This window comes from Branchiostoma lanceolatum, chromosome 2, assembly GCF_035083965.1.
Source record: "Branchiostoma lanceolatum isolate klBraLanc5 chromosome 2, klBraLanc5.hap2, whole genome shotgun sequence".
Lineage (NCBI taxonomy): Eukaryota > Metazoa > Chordata > Leptocardii > Amphioxiformes > Branchiostomatidae > Branchiostoma > Branchiostoma lanceolatum.
The window spans coordinates 22,390,953-22,410,165 of record NC_089723.1 but is presented as its reverse complement, the minus strand read 5'-3'; the positions used below and the strand labels follow the sequence as shown (position 1 = coordinate 22,410,165).

Genomic DNA, 19,213 nt, shown 5'->3' with positions numbered 1-19,213 from the left:
AGAATTGTAGTCTTTGATCTCTGTAAAACGATATCATAAGACCTGAATGTGACCTGCTGGTAAAATACGTGAATGGTTGATTACAGTGATACGTGAATCACTTGGTTGAATAAAGTCGACATTAGTAGTTGTGTTTTTTCGTCATGATATTTTCACATTGAGTCTGACAAATCAGACTAAAGCACAAAATATCAAAATAAACTTCTCAGCCTTGAATTCATTTGAAAGTAGTCATAAAACATAACATAATTGAGATTTGAAAGTGAGTCAGTCTGTAATTGTAGTTCATCTACGATATTTATCATTCTTCAATACCAATCGTATATCTGAGCTATATCATACTCTCCCACTTATCTTTATGAAATACCCAAATGGAAATATTGAGGAATTTAACTGATACTCACGACTAAAATTGCTTTCGGGTGGCATCCACTACTCCTTCTTCAGCTCTGAGTCGGGTTGTCACGTGACCTACGAGGCTACTAGGTCACGTGACACTAGAGTGTTGTAGATAGGGGGAGACGGTGGCGCAGAGCATTTTATGAGACTTGAAAACTGGAAATATTCTAGTTACTGTAATCTTTATGAAATTCACAACTAATGCCACTCTTGACCACATTTGCGTTCGAATTTCTAATTAAAAGTGCGCAAAGACGGCACAAAAATAATCTACATGGTGATCTTTTAGTTTCACGCGCCTACTGTAAATACTGTAGATACTATATCCCTGCCAACCTCCGTCAAAATGTAGAAATGCAAAATCAAAACATAAAAATGCAAATATTCGACGGATATGCAGTCACTCTCTCATTGGTCGAACCCCTAATTGTGATGGACAGTCAGGATCAGTCTATTTAGAATTAGGGCTTAGATTTTCTATCAGTTCTCACCACACAACGACATCGTGTCTTTGCTCCTTTAATTTCGATATGTAATGGTATACTGCTATTCAAAATTTTTGTGTGTAGAAATGACTAGAAATTTCAGTTTTTTTCATTCAAGTTTCAAGCCTCATAAAATGCTCTGTGTGCCTTTAAGGATGGGAACCGGGATCTGATGTGCACCGCCTCTTTAACCCCACACTCAAACCATCTGCTCTCTCTGTCTAGAATGGTGATGTTCTGTTCTGGTTGGTGTTTGTGGGCCTTCGTATGCTGTGACACCTGGGAGGAGTCTCGCTTGTGCTCAGTGAGCCTCTTTTTGAGAGCCACGATTGGGCCTCACAGTCCTCCCAAGAGATGTGGTACACAACCCCACATTTATCCTCTGGTGCATCTCTGTCCTTGGGGGCGCCCATGGTAGTGTGAGGTCTGCTGTGGGCTGCTACCCCTGCCTTTCTGATCCTCATTGAAATGGCTTCCGTAACCAAATGGAGTGTGGGATTTATCTAAAATATTGTATTAATCCTATTCAATAAAATACTTATTGTACATGTCATCATGTAACATAATATTCATTGTAAATTCACTTACAAATCAGTTCTCATTGCAAAATTTGGCTTTTTGACCTGGCCGAGTGGTCAGTGCATATATTGCTGCACGGTTGTACGTGGTTCATGTTGGATCAAGGCACGTTATGAAATGTCCTGCATGCTAGGTTATGAATGCTAGAGCCGAATGATGACGACATCCACGATGAAGAAAGCTTGCAATGACGTACATGTAGATATTTACAAAGTGAGTTTCTATGATTAATCTAAACGACTGCAGCCAAAGGAAAGATCAGTCCTATACTGTGGTAAGTTACCCCTCGTGTGGAAGGACAAGTGAAATGTTATTTCAAATATTTTAAACATACACGACCTGCCAAGGTCAGCTCAAGGTTATTGTGACGTTGACTTTTGTTCGCAACAGACTCAACGCGGAGGACTGAGAAGCGTTCTGTAACAATGCTCACTGACATTGGAGATAACTGTTTTCTACTTTTTTTTAAAGTGCTGCACACAAAACAAATTTAGAGTACCCCCCCCCCCCCTCACATACATTTTGAAATAAGTGTATGGGAGTGACATTTGCAATCGTATGTAAACGTGAATGCATTATATAACGTGTCCTCTAAAGTAGGTGAGAAAACATCTTTCAGATGATCAAAACAATGAACACACACATTCTATTTCCCTCTCCTTACATCAGTATCCATTCATCTCTGAACATCTTGTTGATAAGTGGTTGAAAACACACACAAAAACACAAATATTTCTCCGTCAAGAAGTTTTATAGAATGCCGTGTGCCGTACATTCATAATAATGGGAAAGGGATAGGCCAGTCAATATGCCCACACAACAATATGCACTCCATTTGGCCTTGGGACAATAAGAGCAAATATTTGAAGAATAACCTGCCGAGACCACTTGATATGTGACTTTTGCCCATTGTTAATCAGTCGGCATATTGTAGCAGAACTCGGTGGGACCATGACGCCTCTCCTGGTAGTTCTGTCTCTGGCGTGCCTGTCGGCACAAGTTGCCGCTCAGCCATGCGATCCTGCGACAGAGTTTGAGTGCGCGAGCGGCGGATGCATCGGAAAAGCTCGCAGGTGTAACGGAATCTTCGAATGCCTGGATTTTTCCGACGAGGACTACTGTCCCGGTAAGGTCCCCTTTTCCAGTAGACGGCGCTCTCTCTGCGACATGAATTTGATTTGTGTCACCCTAAACATCATAACTGGAATATCATACAAACTGTAAGAGTATGTTTGAAATGGCAGCAAAACATACAAAGCGTAATACTATGCATGTAGTTTCATCTATAGGGGCCCTGTCACACTTGTGCGTATATTCAAGTGCGCGTGAGTTGCGCATTAACATTTTTTTGGTTTGAGGAAGGTTTACGGGGAACTTTGAAAGTTGTTTTCTACTTTGATCTACCGTTGTGCAGCCTAGTGATCGAACCCAAGAAATCACTTAATCGGCTGCAAACTTAACCTAAACCAAAAACATGTTAATACGCAACTTATGCAGACTTGTATATACGCACAAGTGTGACAGGGGCTTAAAATTCGTTGATCGCTTTGTCAAGCCGTTCGGTCGCAGCGAAGTCGCCGTCCCAGTGGAATGGGGGTGTGAGTATGGGTGTACCTTGATGTTTTGCTATATTTGAACGAGCGTGGAACATGTCCGTTTTAGCTACAATGTAGAAAGGTTGATGTTAACTAGAACGACAACTACTTGTTGCCAACTTTAACTTTAGACACAACACGTACATCATAATTCTAAGGTCGATTGTCGGCGTGGTTTTGGGTAGGCTATCTTTCGGACTTTGCTACCGTCATACAATAGCAGTTTGCTAACCTTGGGAACTGCACTCATCGCAGAGAGCTTATGTCTCATAAAGTAGTGTGAAAATGTATAGTAACAAGGTTTGATGAATTAATAAAAGAATGAATATTTTATCGTCCAAACGAGTTAAGCGCAAGTTGTCGAAAAAAGCGACCTATCCAAAACAATAACAAGAAATGTGTGTAACATAATTCCACCTGGGTACATAATTCCGCCACCCTGAAAACGATACATCCTTGGAAACAGATCTGCAACCCCATGTTCATAGGTACAATGCATACTGCACCTAAGAGATTGTTTTTCAGGATGTATGTAACCCGGTGGAATGATTGTAGTAGAGGTTACTAAACAGGGAGTGAGTCCACTAAATCAGTTTACATCGTGATAGCGTGTCCCTGAATGGCCATTGTTCCAAGGTCATAACGTGATTGACAGGAGCTTGTTTTTGCTTGAATCAAAGTCCAGACTGGTCACTCATGGGGTCAGCGACAAAAACACTTATGTTTTTTTTTACATTGAATGTAAAGCTCTGTCACACATTCAGGACGTTTTCCACGACCTTGTTTCCGACCACTCCTCAACCAAGGTCGGCGCCGGGTTGGGAGTAGCCTGACTAAAAATCACGCTCCTAGCGGCCGGCCCGACTGTAACTGCCACCGAGAGTCCCGAGAAACGATATAGGGTGTGAGCGGTCGTCCTATAATCAGGTCCCCGCCAAGTACTCCGCCCTACTCCGTCCGGCCTCTGCGCAGCTGGCTCCCGTAATCACGTGATGGCTGCCCAGTTACAATAGTTACCCCTAAACTGGATTCCTATTGGTTACTCTCGGAATTGGAATGGTCCGCGCGGCTTAGAGCTATTCTGCCACAAGCTCTCTAGGAGGGGGGTCATTAACCTCAACCACAGGCTAGTTGGTAATAAAATGGAACCACCACTATTCTAGCTCCAATCTATTCGCTCCTTTGATCAAATCCAACAAAAATCTAACTTTCCAGAATATATATAGTTCTTCAAAATTTACAGTTGACTGTTGCAGGCGACTTTAAAAGACTAGTAGGCAACTACCGCGCCGATCAACTTCTGACCACAGATGACCTTAGCTTGCTCACGTGCACGACTAACTCACAACCATGCATGGCCTGGAAAAGTTCGTGAGGCCATTGTCAGCAATGTGTGACAGAGATTTTACTCCCAACCATCGTCTGGACATGGTCGGCTGGGGCTTAGTCGAACGATTACTCGTTGTAATTTCAAATGCAAATCAAGCCAGCTATCTTACCAAATATCAACGTACATTGATGAGATGAAGAATATACTTCTTCCAATTCTTACAGTTCTGATTATGATTATTTAATTTGTTTCTGTTAGTCGCCAAGTGCAGGCCGGGAGAATTCCAGTGCGCGACCGGAGATTGTGTGAACGGCGCACTCCGCTGTAACGGCTCTCCGGATTGTTCGGACAAGTCTGATGAATCCGGATGTGGTGAGTAAATGTTTTGCCGTTACTATCTTACCGTTGCAGTTTGTTATTATAATGATTGACGGTAAATGATATTGCAACGAAAACGTTTGCTTGACCATAAAATGCATGGAAAAGGATGGTGCAAGATTGTATATTTTAGCTATATCATTATAAACCATTCTGAACCGTTAGGACACAATTGTGCGTATATCAAGTCCGTATGAGTTACGTATTAACAATTTTCTTTTGGCTTTGGTAAAGTTTTCGGCTGAAGAAATTGTGTGTGTCTCTTCGGTTTGATAATCAGGCTGCCACAACGATGTGTCAGAGTAAGAAAACAATTCTTCCACGCAAACTTTACAAATAATGTCAAAACGGGACTCATACGGACTTGATAGACAAATGTACGCACAAGCGTGGCAGGCCCTTCATATGAGGGTACAGATTATGAACTACAAATGATTTATAAGAAACCGTTTCTCACGGAAATCATTCAGTTAAGAGCACAGAGAGGCAAGGGGAACAAAAATTACTGACCGTCATTCGTTTCACTTTGACAGTGAAGATCCTGTGCAACGGGCATTCCTTCATCTACAACGTGGTCACCAGGACATGCCTGGTATGTGTTTAGTCTTAAATATTACATTATTTCTGATTTTAGTCGAACTGCAAATTTCCAACCCCCCAAAAATAGACTAAAATTTGGGACTGATCAGCTCCAAGGAATGAGCAATCCACATGCTTCTGTGACGTCACGTTATGCAGATAGAACACGTGACTCGGTGAGAAGTGAATCATTCATTAGAAGGATTGTTCATTTCCGACGAGTCGAAATTGTTGGTAAATCCAATTTTCGTGTTGGCAATTTGCAGTTCAACTTTGATTCAGAATGACTTCTACCAACAAAGATGAACTTACAAGTTATCTTGTTGTCATATGACGTGTGTTCTAGTTGTGCATACATACTTAATACCTATACTTTTAATGATTATACAAGAACATCGAAGTACATCAAAGTATCTAAATGTTTAGTGATTTTGAAATATCTATTGTGTAACGGTCGCGACCTATGACCCTAATGTAATTAGTGGTAATTAGTAGGTCATGTGGCTATTTACGTTTACGCATGATTTACTAAAATACATACTGTAAATGCAAGTTAGCGTGGTTTTTATTTCGCGGTAGGGAGAACGCAGACTGTTCGCGGTGGTCTTAATAAGTTCGCGCTGAAGAGTTCACCGCGGAAGCATCGAACAATGGGAATACCATGCAAAACGTACAAATATGACTAAAAAGACAAAAAATCAAACAAAGCGTCAAAAAATTATTTTTTTTGTCTATGAAATTCGTTTAGCGCAGTGTCAAATCACTCGGTCGCAGCGAGGTCGCCAACGCGTCGCGGGTCAGTGAGAGGGGGGGGGGGGGTTCCACGCGGTTTCCAATGAACGCCAATTCGTCTCTTGCAGCAGCGATTTGTTTTGACAGTTAGAATAAACGCAAGTGACGAATGGAGGCGGACTAGTTTCCCATTAGTTGCGAACTAGTTTCCAATATTGACCCCTTAAGCTTATCATCAGGTTTTCATTATCTCCATGAAAAATGGAAATATAGTTTTGGGTATATCTGTGTGTTTGTGTTTTCGGACTACTGTAGTCAGTATAACTCAAGACGCTCTTGATGGATTACAATGATATTTGGTATGTTAGCAGGTGATGGCAATCCAAAGTCAAGGTCGATTTTGGGCCCCCTGGTATGTGAACTTGGTACTGAAGCAGAACTTCCGTTTTTGTATCTTTTGGACCTGCACGTGTTATGGTCTTGATTTTCTTGAAGTTTTGCAATAGCTGGTCATGCCAATCCCTTCTCTATGTTTTCTGTTAGTAATCAGTACGTAAAGGCGCTCATTTCTTTTTCAGTCTTGCCAACACAACACCCAGGGACGGTACTGTGACACATGCAAGCCCGGTTTCTATGGCAACGCGAAGGTTGGGACGAAGGACGACTGCAAACAGTGCAGCTGTAACGGGCACTCTACCAAATGTGACGTCACAGGAAAATGCTTGGTACGGAACGTTTTCGCCATTGTATCAAAAGCACGCAAGGGTAACTAAAACAATGTTGGGAATTTTCAGGCTTTTCAGAGGTATCTAACTCACAATACTCATTAATTGGTTTAACATTAGAGAATTGCACTACATGTAGTACTCACGACATAAAGTTTATTAATAAGGAAGGTTTAAAACAGCATCCATCATCTTTCTTCAGCTCTGAGCTCTATGTCACGTGACCTGGAATAGGTCACAAGGTCACCATGATAAGTTGAACAGTTTGAAATAACCAATAGGGTGTTTTTCACTCACGTGGCAATGACGTCACAACCGCCATGTTGGTTTATCAAACCTTGAAGAGTCAGACCCATAAGATTGCATTTACATGATATCATGATTACGTCACCGTTATTACATTAAAAACATTAAAATTTACCAAGCAACGTCAAGGTTTAACCACACAACATGGCAGAAAATTATAAATTCTATGTCACGTGATCTTCTAAGATCATTATCATTAATCTACACATGTTTTAAGAAGAGGTAAGAAGCATATTACTAATGATATAGATAAAGCATACCATTGTTTTCTTACTGTTTTCCAGGTATGTCAACTTGATGCACTTTTGTTGGGCATGGTGATGCAATGAATTACTATTGTCATTGTTATCATCGAATTGGATACTTAATACTTTAAATAGAAAAAACAACAGAATTGTTGAAAACCCTTGCTCCTTTGTAGAACTGCGGCCACAACACGGAGGGAGAGAAGTGTGAGAAATGCCGGCCCGGCTTCCGCGGTGACGCCACCAAGGGGACGGCCAAGGACTGCCAGCCCTCCAGCACGGGCCCCACTAAAACATGTAACACCTGCAACGGGCACTCCACCACGTGTGACGCCACCGGCAAATGTGTGGTATGGCCTTCATTCCACTAGACGTCGCTGCGAGCTCACTGTGGTCTAAATCGGATTTGTGTAACCCTTGACTTCATCATTGGAATTTTATGCAAAATGTAAAAGTATGACTGAAAAAAAAAACAACTCCCAAACTGACAAAGCGTAATAAGATTCGTTCCTATCCGCCAAGATTTTTAACATTCACCGTTTGAAATCTTGGTAAACGCTTTGCTTTATGTGCGAAAAAGCATACATGTCAAATACTCTTCACAATGCCCATTACAATCACAGATGAAATTTCATTGGAACAAAAGACAAAATCTTTTTAGGTGGGAACAGCAGTTTTTAGCGCACTTTGAAGTCCAGTCAATAGACCTCTTGCAAATTACGGCGGCCATTTTGAATTTCCTGAGACCGTGCACCAAAATGAGGATGCGGTTGGTGCTCCCTACTAATAAGCCTATTTTAATGTTTGTCACCTTTTGTGGCAGGTTTCGCCCCTCAAAGGTGAAATACTGGATGTATCGATAAAATGTGCGAGACTTGCAACTAAAGATGACAAAAATACATGAAAACTGTAATACATGTACAAGGCTATGAAAAGGCAGCACCGACTGCAGCCTCGTTTTGGTGCACGGTCCCGGGAAATTCAAAATGGCAGCCGTAATTGGCAAGAGGTCTATTCTGACATGATTATTCTCCACAGAACTGCAAAGACAACACGGAAGGGACCAAGTGTGAGAAGTGTGTGAAGGGTTTTTGGTCAGATCCCACGGGGGGTAAGAGTTGCTTGCCATGCGCCTGCAACAACCACGCCGACGACTGCAAGAAAGCCAACGGGGAATGCATAGTAAGTCTGTCCCAGCAATACATGATCATTTATATGTTAGGGTTTATTGGAGTTTTTTTGCGTTCAGCTACTCTTCCAGGAGAAAACACAACAAGTACATATCAAATAACATAGGATTACAATCAACGTACAGCTAACCTGAAAGCACAGTTACATACAAATAAAAAATCGTAAGTGTCTCATCGTATCTGCTTCACGTTTTAGAACCTATGGTGTGTTTTAGTAGTCCTTGTTTGAAATTCCCAGGTGTAACATTGCTTGTATCTCGTGTGGCAGGATGTTCCAGTCGTAAGTAGTTCTGTAGAGATTGCGATCTCGCACAATCAGTGATTCTGGCGGTAGAGATCATGGTTGGGGTCTGCAAATTTAACGATAATCCCTCAGAAGACAGTCAGAGATTTTCAACTTAGATTGATATTACTTTACATCAGTGGCTTGAGTTAGAATTAAGCATTTTAGAGACTCCGATCAGGATCTTTACTCACAGCCATGGGCGATTCTGCCAGATCTGTCTCTCTCTGTCCCTCTCTGTCTCTCTGTCTCTCTCTCTCTCTCCCTCTCTCTGTCTCTCTCTCTGTCTCTGTCTGTCTGTCTGTCTGTCTGTCTGTCTGTCTCTTTCTCTCTCTCTCTCTCTCTGTGTACTAAGAGCACTATCCACAATGCTTTTGTACAAGAAAAGAACTGACCGTTTAGACATTGTGTTTTTTTCCAATCAGGGTTGCAAGCACAACACGCAGGGATTTTTCTGTAACCAGTGTCTTGCTGGTTTCACGGGAACGGCAACAACGGGTAAAGCTGACTCCTGTAAGGCTGCCAGCTGTCCTGTCCTGTGTAACAAACACTCCACCACATGTACCCTGGCCACTGGCAAGTGTACGGTAAGTAACGCCAGGATACGACTGGCAGGAAGGTGTGTGTGTGTGTGTGCGTGTGTGTATGTGTGTGTATGTGTGTGAGAGAGAGAGTGTGTGTGTTTAAGTGTGTGTGTATATATATGTGCATATCTGTGTGTGTGTGTTTGTGTATGCGTGTGTGTGTATGTGTGTGCGAGAGAGAGTGTGTGTGTATATGTGTGTGTGCGTGTGTGTGTGTGTGTGTGCACGCTATGCAAAAACAGACGATGCCAATCTTCAAGTATATATTAGGATTTAACTATTTCTCTGCGATTTACTCCTGTTTTTCAATATCTGTACTGCTTTCAAGTATTGTTTCTCTCTTCAACTGTTAAGAAATACAATACTTAAAAGGTTTTCTTTTATTCAAATATATCTGTTGAGGTTCGGTCAAAAACCCATCATTTATGAGAAGCCCTCTCCTCCAAAGTATAAATATTAACATAAAACGATAACATTGAGTAAAGACACAACATTCATGAAAATACGTGTGTCATGAGTATCCCTTTGTGTTGTCCACCAGAACTGTCAGCACAACACCATGGGCGACAGGTGTGAGAAGTGCAAGCCCGGGTTCACCGGGAACCCGACCACGGGCAGCGCCACGGCCTGCACGGCGGGAGGAACGACCAACTGCGCCGCCCTGTGCTACGGCCACTCCACCACCTGTAACGTGGCGGCACAAACCTGCAGCGTAAGTCAATTTCAGACACCATGTGGTGTTCGATTACATTTTGTAGCAAGTGGCAGGACAGAGCTGGAGGAGGTGGTCACCATTTATATATAAATCTGTGTTTGAGTAAGAACAAACAGAGAAATAGATTGTTAGGTTAGACAATGTGAAGTTAAACATTATGTATTTTGTTACAAACGTTACATTTCCAGTTTATATTTCCTACCATTTTTAGAACTGCCAAGACAACACGGAGGGTACCAGGTGCCAGACGTGTAAGATCGGCTACACCGGAGACGCGACCAAGGGTCCCTGTAAGTCCTGTATGGACAACTGTAACAAACACAGCCCCACGTGTGACAAGACGACTGGGGTCTGCGCGGTGAGGAAACAAGGGCGTTATATAGATACATGGCCTCCATCAGGCCTTCCTACGGATGGATGGATGGTACAATTTAGAAAACATTGGGTGAATAGCTGGCCAAGACAGTCAGTCAGTCAATGGGAAGAGAGTTATTTCCCCTTTGGAAGGCCTGTGCTCTTTGAGGTCCACTATAATCCGAATCTAATAGGTGTCAAGTAGCAAAGCCATCGTTTAATTACTTTACAGGGGGGGGGGCATGATGGTTGAAAGGATGAGCCCAAATCGTGTGACAGGATCAAGAACTGTGTTGCCATATGGTGTCCAAACTCCAATGACAAATTATTCTTCCTCTATAGTCAGTGCACTAGGGTAGTTCGTAAGGCAGAGACCAATATAGACAGGCAGCTCAGCTACGACAACTTAAAAAGGACTTCAATTATATTTTTAGGGTCTCATTCATGAGTTTTTTTTTTCTCCCCATAGACTTCTATGTCGTAATCCGTGTTTTACACGGGCGCGTTCATAATGAAGCTATAGGAAAAATGGCATTCATTCTATGTTGAGCCCATCAACCCTTCATTGTCTAAAAAAATCGCCAAAAATTTCTAAGAATCTATACGTTTTTATAGAAATCACAAACTGCAATTAGCCTCTCCCCGCAAGAGGCACTTTCTAGCTGCAAACGTACAACCGCACCACTCCACACCCAGCAGTGTGCACGTCTGACCTCGCGCGGCTGCCAAACATTACCTGCTAACTATAGTTTCTTCAGTTACGAACAAGCTTTCACCAAGCTAACATCTTATATCGTTTGGGCTAGCTATAAGGGAATTTCTCACAGCTATAAATACCAGTTCATGCAGCCGTTTACTTTTTTTGTCCGTACTCTTTTAGACTGCACACTCGGAGTAATACATGAATGAGACCTTAGATATACAATTCGCTCAGTATCATATGCGAAACCCTTTTCAGATGATCTGTACTATGTGATCACTGCAGGATATATGAGGGGTGATCAATAAGTTCACAGCCTCATACAGAAATAAGGTGCACAACTGAAATATCGGGGGAAAATCATTGTGACCATTAATTTGCAGGCAACACCCAGTAACGTTAGGTGAGAGAGAAGGAAAAAAATCAATTGAGCTGCGACCTGAGGTGTGCGGTCCAACTTGCTTTGCTGAAAGTCAAATACCTTCTTCGCAAGTGAAATACAAAGGGCAACCTCATCAAACATTTTGACAATATCTTCGTGGATGTTATGGCATAAGGAACAAGACCCAGCATACAGCTCTGGTCACAGTTCACCCTTGTTAATTCTTATCAATTCCATGTACCTTCTGATTTAAAAAAAAAAGTCGACTGGAAATCAATTACCACAATGATTTGTCATTTAATAGATAAAATACATACAACATAACCATGTCCCAAATTTCGATTTGAGCACCTTTTTTTTGCTGAGGCCGCAAAACTGATTGATCACCCCTCCTTTGCAGTAGTTATCTGTTTCAGCACCAAGGACAGAACCCTGTTTCCTTGATTTCACTTGAATTTAATTGAATTGAATTGCCTGCCTTCTGTTGGTCATGATTCATTATTCCAAATGATATACTACAGCGATCACATTCGCATTCGTGTGACCCTTCATTTCATGGTGCAAGATGTAAAGGTATGATCTAAAAAAGACAATAAAACACAACAAATCGGTTTTAAAGATTGTCCTTTACATACAAAATTCGCTAAGCGATCTGTTAAGCTGTGAACTGCCTCTAGTGGGGGGGGGGGGGGGACGTAACCGCCAAAAGATACATGTACATGTATTCCGTGAGGTATTGTAGTGTTTGTGACGGAGAAGTGTCTAAGTCTATACAAGACCTTGTATTATAGGCTACCTAGCGGCGTGTTATGGTATTTCGGTTTTCACATCTTTTAAGATGTGGACATGCTATTTCTTGAGCGGTAGATAGCTCTTCAAAGGGAGAATAATGGGTGTAGGTTGGAGCCTCTAGCGTTTTTAGTTTGTTGTTTGTTTCTGACCGTACATTATTACCGTGCCTGTTACATGTAGAACTGCATGCATCAAACCACTGGGTCAAAGTGCGAGAAGTGCAAGGCCGGCTACATCGGTGACCCCACCAAAGGAACAGCCACCGACTGTAAACGTGAGTAATTAGCACAAAAACATCACAGGGGACGAGAAAAAATTTCAATGTTCATACATAAGTCTTATGCTTTGTAAACGTCTTTATAAGTGTCTCGTAACCATGTGTATTGTAAGCTGTATTGTATTATTGTATTATTAATTATTGTATTATTGCATTCGATGACTAGGTCTAGGCTTTGTAATAGTCTTCGGCTAGTTAAGTAGCCCTCAACTTTATGATTTTATACAGCCTGACAAATGAAATCAAAAGGTAACAAAGACAGCATATTAGGTCGTGACGTTTTCAGTTTAATTCCGGATGTTGTGTGATGCGATGCAAAACATCGAAAAGGCATCCTCTCATCAACTGTAAGCACAGGTAAACAGCATTGATATTGAGAAGTTTATAAGATGGTAGCCTATATATCTCAGATACAGGCAGTGGCATTCTGCGGTCACAATTGAAAAAAAGGGGCCCCGCCGGGTAGTTAACGTACGTTTTTTTAAACTGTCGGGCGTGACCCCTACGTGGCCCCACACGGGTCACCATGTGGCTACTAGGCCGGGCTCCGTGATTTTCTAAAATTCCGGAAGAAAATAAACCGGGGACCCGGTAACAAATGGACGCTGTAAGCTAATCGTGTAAACACCGGAAGGTACCCGGCATTCCACCGGGAAAAATTTGTGGCCTACGGGCACCGGTTATTTCAATCCTTGTAACAATGATTACCAAATAATTTAGAAAAATGCAACGATGTTGTTGGGAAGATACTGTTGACTTTATGTGATGTTATTTTACTTATTGTAATCTCTTCATATTTATATTCGTGTTTATGAGGAGATGGCTTCTCGCAATCATTTTGCTTCTTGTCCGATCCTCAATTAGGAAATACCAATAAAATGAAGAAAAAAATACTTTATAGTTATCTGAGAGATAGAAATGTGTATTCAAACGTACCACTACCGTTTCCACAGCAACCGCTGGATGTAAGTGCAACGGTCATACCACCAACTGTCCACAAGGGGTCTGTACGGTGAGACAATAGAGTTTGTCATATTGGTTGGGTTTACACACGCTTACTAAGTATTGAAGTCGACTTGACTTAGAGTCGACTCGGGACTGTGCAAGGAGAATCCTATGCCATTCAAGTAGCGCTCTTAGTATGAAACCTCCACTTGAGCAGTCCAAAGCACCCCACACACAGCCAAGACTTGACTACGAAAACTTGTGTGCAAAGCGGGCCAGTGCCTCACATTAGAGAATGCTAGATGACCATACAACCATTCGTTGACTATCTGTATCTGTGGGGTCTCTTACACTTGTTCCATATGAAGTCCATATGAGTTCCGTATTGATTTTTTGTTTTCGTATTCGGCGAATTTAAAATGTATCCACAGATACTAGAGTTACTAAGTTTAACAGCCATAGTATATTCCATGCCGCTCGTTGGCGATATATGCAGAAGGGTGACAGCCAGCCCCCTATGCCTTTCCGAAGCAATTCATTTATATACCATATATCTTAATGGAAAACTCTGAATCATTTTTTTTGCATAAGATATGAGCCACCAGCCGCTTGTTGGCAAAACTACGCACTGGACATTCTGTATTTATAGCCGTTATAGCCGTCTTTCGGCCCAACACATCAGCTTCTTTACCTATGTAGCCGATATAACCACCCTTCAGTGAAACACACCGGCTAAGCTTGCTTTGCAGGCACGTGGCTCGACAGCAGCTGGTTCATATATATACACTGAAGAATCTGTCACACCTAACTTTTGCACATGTTGCTGTAAGCGTTTTCTGAAGATATCTAGTGAGGCTGACCGTCGATTTGTTGCGATTGTTACAGAACTGCCAGCACCACACGACCGGCGTGTACTGTGAGAAGTGTGATACCGGGTACTACGGCATAGCGACGGGAGGAACTCCGAACGACTGCAAGAAATGCAACTGCCCACCGTGAGTACCGTCAGATTTTCAGGATAGCTTGGAAAAAGAAGTACAACCTGGAATACAAATAATGCAAAATAGGAGAACATTTGCATAATCAATGACAAAAAGCTATCATAGCAGTTTTTCAATGTATCTTTTGTTCCGGACATTGTATGGTCTTGACATTTAGGTGGCAGATCGCTTTTGACGTCAGGAAAAAGTGGGGCATGTTTGGGCGCCAAAACATTTAATTTTGGAACTGCAAGGTCGTTTTTGTCAAAATATTCCAAAGACCGCAAAACCGCTTAATGGTAAATGATGGGAATTAATTCTATTGTTGTAACATGTATCAGTTAGTTGAAGGTAAACATCACGATGTATAAGCCATGTAAATTTGTAAGGCATTTGCATAAAATCTACAAAATCTCTAGATATTTCATGGAGGTATGAGGTGGCCGAACTCTATTTCAATATTTTTTTTCTGCAGGAGATCTACCACGTGTATCCAGCTGCCTAACAAAACACTGCAGTGCATGGGGTGCATCGCTGGGTACGCCGGAGCCCTGTGTGACCAGTGAGCAACAGTTATTTCCCATCAAGATACATGATCATGATGACAAAATGTCCAAGCATCTCTATCGGTGAAAATGACAGCTTACCAAAGGGCAAAAACAGTAGTATTGACAATTTGGATACTACTATTCCCATCGATAGATCTGCTTGGAGATTAGACTTCATTGGATATCGCAGGTTGCCATTAAATCAAAAGCAATATACAGTAATCAAACTATTTATGGTACAGTTTAAAACAATTTATGATACGATACAGATGCGATATCATCATGAATTCAACTGTCATCTAATAAAAGTACGACAGACAAAAGATGAAAACGACTGAAGTGTATTTACAGAGAGCAGGTCACTGTCCATGCTGGTTAATAAGGCGGGTCAGGTACGGTATGCTCAAAATCAAGCACCTGTTAGTTTTAACTTCCGGACAGTTCAGTTCATGATTATTCCGAGTCACTTTGCCAGTGATAAGATTTTGCATTTATTCATTTGCATAAATCTTTCCCAGATTCCACTTTTGTACAGACTAGAGCTTCTATAGATTGTTATAGGATGTTATTAACTTTCGTTACACAGGACATGAAGTATTGGACTTACTAACTATTTATTTGCTTCTAATCCTGTATAGCGTTCACCAGGCAAAATGACCAATAATGTCTTCCTGAAGCCTTGTATCTCCATTGGCGTGTCAAGGTCATAACAGTGGGACTCTCCTTAGATCATGGATTTTTATATCATCAGAATACGTCATAGGAAGATATTATTACAGGTGAACAACTGTACAACATCTCGTACAAATATAATATCAATTATAACAAATGTTGCCGAGATATATGTCATTTGGTCACGTAATATGATCCTAATGCATGTTGTTTTCTGTGATTCTTGTACGTTGTTGTAGGTGCGACACGATCAATGATTACGTTCCTGTCGGAGGTGGTCCGAGGACTAGCGGTGGCTGCTGCGTTAAGAGGGGTGTGACGAGCTGCCCCGTGACTGTGGCAGGCTAGGCTACAGTCACATAAACCGCCACGTAGCTTACAGTTTCCGCAGTTTCGTCGACCAGACTAGCTCAGAGTCGACATTTTGCAATGTCCTTAATCCAGCTATTTTGATTGTTACATTTCCAGATGGCAGAGACGTTCTATTCTAACATGTGCTGATAGTCTACGTACATTTGCACCAGGTTCAGTGTACACGTGCACTTTAGGCAAAATAGCATAGCTATAAAGGATGAGGACTAAACAATACCTTCTCCCTGCTGCCTAACTCCTAACTCTAACTCCTAACATCATCAGAGAATGGGGTGCCAAACGGCTACTTCAGTATGCTAAGTGATAACAAACATTGGGACAAAAATTGGGATCTACCCAAATTTTCGGAATGGGCCCGTATACTGCAGTCACCGGACGTGACGTTGGAGACACGTGACTGCAGCAGCGGGTCGAAAGTGCTAGATAACCTGTGTCGCCCCCCGTCCGAAATGTTTGGGTAAGTCTCAATTTCTGTTACGTGTTGGTCATGGCAAGTTTAGTCCTCATCCTCAATGTCATTTACCAACACCGATGGGTTTTCATGCTAGTGTATGTCTTCTAGCAGTTCATCAACAATGTTTAATTTTGGACTTGTCTGTTATCAGTTTCAAGAAAACTAAATATTTGGCTACGAGTCAAGTACATTTTTGAAGAATGATACGATGACCAAAAGGTGCCTGTTTGATATTACATAAATCTTCTTTTTTTTTCGACTGTCAATTCACCTCAGAAATATCCATTCCTACGTAAACTACGTAACAGTATTATATGGTCTTCGGTAGAAATCATCAAACCAACTTATATCTGGCCGGTCTGTCATCCATAACGTTATCTCATTAAACACTTTGCCTGGTAATGAATAACTTGCTGATGTCTTTGTCTACATCGTGCGTTGTCAGATTAAAAGCTTGATAAATACAACACTCGGAATAGCAGCCTTTGTTTGGATAGTCTGTGTATTTGCTTAACCTGGTGCCATATGCCTTTGTCAGATTGAAGTGATAGATACCTCGGTAGTAACAAAATAAAGATTCACTGATCTAAACGTCTAATTTGTTCAAGCAATTATGCCACAACTTATGTGGTTTCTGGTACTTTCTTTTAAAAGAAATTGCTTAGCAGCACCTGAACTTAACTTTTGTTTGGAGTGGGTCTGATTAATCAGTACAAACCATAAATTGTAAGAAGTGTACTTTAGCACGCATTCTTTGACACAAGTACACATGAACTATCAAGTTCAAGGGTAATGTGTTGGTATGCGTTTGCTATCGTACGTGTAGGCATTCGTCCATGTCGAGGGATGATGGTAGCACTCTCTAGGTGTCGTGGCCGTGGACGGCGTCTTGCGTGACTTGTCAGTCCTATACTGGCGTGACAGTCCCGGAAAATTGGGATTCTCGAAGGAATAGAATGATTCTCGTGCTGTCAGTGTCTCTCTTGCACGTACGACAAACATAACACGAAACATAACGGGGGGAGAAGGCAAACTTTGAGGTCAGGTCAATCAATGATTCTCCAATGTCAGGACTATACGTTTCATATCATGTGACCACTAATGTTTAGCTTGAAAGTTCATCTGTGTTGGCATAATTGTTACTAATGTTAACTTTGACTCCCAGTTTGCACCTAGGCACCACACGTGACTACGGTTCAACCCACATCATTCCATCCTGGAGGAAGTGCCTTATCCTGCACTGAGCCTCGTCTGTGGCCTATACAACACACCTTTGGGAGGTTCTGCTAAACCTGGATGAGGTTACCACTTTTGTTAGCGTGTGATCTAACCAACTGTCAGCCAGCCAGAGAACCGCTCAAATTTGGTTGATGTGGGTAAAGCCGACCCTGTGATTAACTGACAGTTGGTTAGAGTCTAGAGACCATGCCTAGCGCCTACAAACGTGGAAGCTCAGCCCGGTTTAGCAGAGCCTCCCTCAGTAGCTTCGGTTACATTCGTGCCGGTACCCGGTGGAGGGTGGGTGGCGAATAGCCCTGGCCGGGCCCCGAAACCACAAATTTGTCCCTGTAGAAAATAACCCGGTAGCCGCAGGGTGTCCCACATGGTCACGTAGACTTCACGATTGAAAGTGCAAAAAAGATTGTGACCGAAGCATAAGGTATATTGTATACGGCACAGGAGACGCTTCGCGTTGGAGCATGATCATGTATGAAATGAAATGAGGCTCCTCCGCATTACCATCATTTGCCGTTACAGATGTGATACTACTAACGGCTTCAAGCCCGTGGGAGGCGGACCGAAGGTGACCGGTGGGTGCTGCTCCAAGGGGACTACCTGCCCCGTCACGGTCGCCGCCGGCTGAGGCCGCTAAGAGGACAACAAGTCAAGGCGCACGGCACATGCTAAAAGAATCTTAACCCTTGGCAAAGTAGTCAGTTTATCATGATTGGTTTTTCCTATAACGCGATGCTAGGAGATTTAGTATGTGTCAGTGATGCCACATTTTCAGAGAAATGCGATTTTACCTTTCCAACGTATTTTCTGATGCATTTTCGAATAAGATATCGAATAATCTGCTTACGGATAGAATTCAACTATCGAATGTAGTTTCTTTGAATGAGTTTACAGGCGCTTATTAAATAACGTATTCTCCCGTGGTATACTAGTATCCGTAAATGCTTGTCTGTTTGGCACACAAAGGGACATCTACAACCCTCAATGCTCACCATTACAAATGTATGTCTGTAAGCCTACGGACATTGTTTCCTCAGGTAGCTTTCAATATGAGACTCTCACTGTAAAACACATTGCATATTCATATGCAGTTACTTTGCTATCCATTGAAAACAGTCAGTTCCACCTGGGTTCTACGTTAACGTTGGTACGTCGTGATGCATCTGTTAAGCCTTGTAAGCAGTGAATGTAATAATAATGTCTAGTCATTCAGATTCCAGATTCGAGCTTCTGATTTTTTGGATTAACCAGTTACTGATTAAAGACATAGAAATCACGTTTCTATCTAAGCCTCCATCATTAGGTCATGTTGAGTTGATTATATGGTAACCCTAAAACTGACGCGAGCGTGCGAATAAAAAAGGTTTGGCAGAAAA

General features: G+C 42.0%; 1 protein-coding gene across 2 annotated transcripts; it reads left to right on the top strand.

Annotated features, from left to right (window-relative positions):
* Positions 1 to 2,367: 2,367 nt before the first annotated feature.
* LOC136427971 (laminin subunit alpha-1-like) lies at positions 2,368 to 18,692 on the top strand. Of its 2 annotated transcripts, none has more exons than XM_066417203.1 (14): positions 2,368 to 2,589; positions 4,647 to 4,760; positions 5,300 to 5,358; positions 6,656 to 6,802; positions 7,530 to 7,703; positions 8,392 to 8,535; positions 9,252 to 9,413; positions 9,952 to 10,122; positions 10,337 to 10,483; positions 12,534 to 12,627; positions 13,584 to 13,642; positions 14,461 to 14,570; positions 15,031 to 15,117; positions 18,360 to 18,692. In XM_066417203.1, exons 1-14 carry the CDS (start codon positions 2,415 to 2,417, stop codon positions 18,463 to 18,465), a joined length of 1,749 nt encoding a protein of 582 aa, XP_066273300.1. In that variant the 5' UTR covers positions 2,368 to 2,414; the 3' UTR covers positions 18,466 to 18,692. The 2 variants fall into 2 exon arrangements, with proteins under 2 accessions (XP_066273300.1, XP_066273299.1); XM_066417202.1 differs by lacking the exon at positions 18,360 to 18,692 and adding an exon at positions 16,015 to 17,068.
* Positions 18,693 to 19,213: the final 521 nt, after the last annotated feature.